The sequence below is a fragment of the Nanorana parkeri genome, unplaced genomic scaffold, assembly GCF_000935625.1.
Source record: "Nanorana parkeri isolate BGI_ZX_2015 unplaced genomic scaffold, ASM93562v1 scaffold585, whole genome shotgun sequence".
NCBI classification, from domain to species: domain Eukaryota; kingdom Metazoa; phylum Chordata; class Amphibia; order Anura; family Dicroglossidae; genus Nanorana; species Nanorana parkeri.
In genome coordinates this window covers 529,136-533,156 of record NW_017306853.1, presented here as the reverse complement: position 1 = coordinate 533,156, position 4,021 = coordinate 529,136, and the positions used below count along the sequence as shown (strand labels likewise).

At 43.7% G+C, this 4,021-nt stretch overlaps 1 protein-coding gene across 1 annotated transcript in view; it reads right to left on the bottom strand.

Moving 5' to 3' along the window:
• Positions 1-662: 662 nt before the first annotated feature.
• RBM20 (RNA binding motif protein 20) overlaps positions 663-4,021 on the bottom strand; it is a 171,504-nt gene continuing 168,145 nt past the window's right edge. The window contains exon 14 of the mRNA XM_018562565.1: positions 663-776. Within this exon, the coding sequence (XP_018418067.1) occupies positions 663-776 (114 nt within the window). The remainder of the gene's footprint in view (positions 777-4,021) is intronic.

Here is a 4,021-nt window from a genome sequence, read left to right as displayed (position 1 = left end):
AATACGATATATCTGAATGAACACAATAAAATCCCTGAGTCAGTTTATAAAAGATCCATTTTGGCACAATGTGCATTTACAAAGCCGGAGTTATGTCGGCGCTCATCTTAGCACGCGGTGTTCAGACGACACACACAGGCTGCTTCCAGTTATAGTAAAGATCACCCATTGTACAGACTAAAATTCACCAATCTTACCGCCTGCCGTTCCGGCAAATGACCTTCCCCTAAATTCTTCTGGTTAAAGGTCACTGAGGACATTTTGGTTGTATAATCGGTTTCTCATTCGAAAGTGCGCAGGGAAGGAGCACTGATCCTGCTTGTCGGAAATGAAAACATGTATTCTGGTTCTATATATAGCGAGCTTACAGACCGGTGTATCGGAACACCAGGTCCTTCTTCTGTCTCATGACTAAATCTGGGGGGGGGGGATTTCTCCTGACGAATAAAAATGCCGAATGTCACAGCAGCTTTGAGATGCACTGATTTGGCTGTGCACCATGTTTGTGCTGGACACATTGAAGTATGGCATGATTGGCTCTTTGGGTTATCATTCTTCCGGCTCCTTTACCAAAATCCTTTCCGATCTTCACACAACCTGTATTGTCCTCGGCTAAGAATATCACGACATCCTCTCATTCGTCCGATTTTTATTTCACATCTTCAAGGTCTGCTCTTCTCAAACTGAGGAACAATCCCCACATCCTCCTGCTGGGGAACCATCTTCTCTGCTTCAGTCTTTTCTGGACCTACTTCCGCCAACCGTGATAAGTAACTCTGGGGGGAGAAAGTGAAGAAAGATTTCCCATAAACACATTCATGAATACATAGGGCTTTATACTGTCCATACCTTCCTACAACATTATCTGAGTTATGGAGCCACGCGCATCTGTCGCTGGGTATAAATAGGCCGGGTTGTTTACTCCATTGGGTATAACTGCAAATCTACGCAAAAGATCTGTCTGCAAAAATATTACCTGGAAATTTTATGTTTAACACAGTTCCCTCTTCTATTCCTCCACCCGGCCTGCGCATCAGTTATGTTAAAGTGACACTAAACTTCGGAGGTAAACCTGAAAAATACATTCAAGTCCCCGAACTCTGAACAATGTATCTTATTTGTGTATCACTCGGCTGTATTTCCTCCAATCATCTCTGACTTGGTGCTGACACTGTCCTTCCTTCTGGAGGGGGGGCTACTTTTGTTCCCCATGGTCCCTGTGTGTGTTGTAAAGTAGTCACCGCACTAAGCTCGCTCCCGGGATGGACTACAATATCATGTTTAGTTTGCCACATTGTATTGAGATTGTAGTCCATCCTGGGAGCGAGCTTGGAGCGGTGACTACTTTACAACACACACAGGGACCATGGGGAACAAAGGTAGCCCCCCTCCAGAAGGAAGGACGGTGTAAGTGCTGCACCAGTCCTGGGTTGGGCAACCAGTAAATAGACGTCAGATCCAATTCAGAGAGGTAACTCTTCCTGATCAGTCCATGCAAAGCCTGAGAGGGTGGTGACAAAACTGAACAAATATACTGATCACAGGTGGAAGACATCTGCAATTTAGGACTTTCAGGAGAAACATTTTAGGATGGTGCCAGAAGGATCTTTTTTTTAAGGGGTCAAAGAATAATTATTTCTATACCTAAAGGTATTCTTCTAGTTTTGCATGAAATGAGGATAACAGCATTTTGAAGGCATGCTTATGAGTGTTTAGTGGGATCTCAAAATAAACAAGTGCCATTCTCCTGGCTGTCTTATCTCGCAGTGCCGGTGCATAGAGACTGTGGTATGTTCTCCATTCCTCCCTCATTCATGTCACAGTTCTCTAGCAATCCCTACACATAGCAGCTGTGACCCATCTGTGTATTAATGCACCCAAAGATGTACTTTACCTCAGTTGTGGTGGGCTGACTCTTGACCATAATGTGGCATAATGTTTTCATCGCACACTTTATGGTTCACACACCTTTCAGTGCGCCCTCCTCCAGAGATGCAACATCCACACTCCCCCCTAGTTGCTGCTGCTGACATTTTTAGCCAGTCTTCTTCTGGCTCTGACACTGGGCAGCCACTGATGGCTGTACTCACACTGCTACAGCACCAGGCTCCATTCTCGGCATCTACTAGATGTCCGGAACAAGCCAGGAGTGTACACTGCACTGCAGGCACTCTACACTGAATACAAAACTGCGAGGAGCCAGAGGAAGACGTTTTTTGGCAAAATAATTTTTGCAGGTCACTGTTTCCTCTACTTCCTGGCAGGTTCCTATCTTTTTAAGTACAGTTCTGTTTTAAATGACTTTCGCTTCAGATTTCTTTATCCCTCCGTTTCCCCATTGGCTGGAATTATATAAGAATTCCATTAGTTACACAGTATCCAGGCAGACAGTGTAAGAACCAACCGGACATTCAAAGTCTGATTTCTAGTCTGAGTTTTCACAGCTGCTATCAAAGCATTGCCTGAGAGCTGTGACAGAGGAGAGCTTACAATAGTCTCTATGCACAGGGATTGTCAGATGGGACTGCAAACAGAATGGTACGAAAATGAAAAGCGTCTGTAGCTATATACCATGTACAATAAAGAAGAGGTAACAATCGACAGAATGTAGAAAACACTAATGTATGATGTGCTGAACAATATGCATCTAGTTAAGCAAACCTGAATACTAGTTGAAAACTTCCAACAGATACATTGTGTACGTAGGCCCCGTATTTTATCCCAAGGTTACTTCAATCAAAAATATGGACAAGTTTACGTAAAAAGTTCAAAATGGCTTTCCATCCACATTTGTTCTTAGATTTGGACAGAGTAGGGAAGTTTAAGTTAGGACAGGAAATGATGGAAAATCTCATCTGAGCATAAACTTTCCATAGAAACAGCCGGCTTCTCTGCTGGCAGTCAGACCGGCTACAAAATTACAATACAATACAAATTTTGGCAAATCACATTCAGCAGGAAACATCATACCTTCCATCACATTATTATATAGGATGTTCCAAACTCTTATCATATTTCATGAAATGCTTCACAAAAATGTTGTCATGCTCTCTCCGCTGGGGCATACAAATTTTTAGATATAAGCTTTTCCCAAATGGCACGCAGCGACATGAGTCTAATATCTTTGAAATGACACACCAGTGTGTAAAGGGAAACGGCCAAAACCTCTGAAGTCACCATGATATATGTCGGCTCATTTTAGACTTTGGCCGCTGCTCCAGCTCTGGGCCTCATATTTTACCCGGGGATAATGACAGCGCAGAACAGAGACCTATTAAAAATGACAAGTGCACCAACTGTCTTGCAGCATCTTGTCCTGGGGGGAAGCCCAGCCAGTGTCAACCACTTAAACCCCTTTTAAGTGAAAGCATCTGTCTTCGCTCTCACTAGCACTGAGCTTATGGATTTAATGAGAAACAACATTTCACAAGGTGGGATATCTCCGATTAAGCAAGTGTATCACTACAGACTGGGCCTGCGGGAATACACAAAGCTTTATGCCACTGGTATCGTATATCTATCAATGGTGCCAGGCTCTTGATTCCTTGCGTCTTAACAACTCAAAACAATCACTGCGCTGCTTGGCACATTAGGAGCCGACCTCCATAAATGATCAAAATGCCTATAAAATAACCGTGCAATGCCTATTAAAGTGCTTATTTGCCAAGCAGAGTGCGCGTATCAGATGTGAGATTTTTCTGCTGCTTTCAACTGCAAGGTCAAGTGACAAAATAATATCCGTGTATTTTCTTAGAGAACACTTGGAGGAAGAAAAGGAGCCTTCCAACTATAATTTTCCCACACAGTTTATTTTGGCTGCTTATAATGTGCAACAGAAATCTCCCATCTACTCTCATAGTCCTCGCTGCCGACCAGTCTCCAGTCTCTTGGCAATCTCTGCTGTCCTGATTGAACAATCCTCAGCTTCTGACACTTCCAGGAGTGTCGGATGCCCAGTCCCTCTTCTGCACTGATTTCCACTGCACCTGACTTCCACTGCACCTGACTTCCACTGCACCTG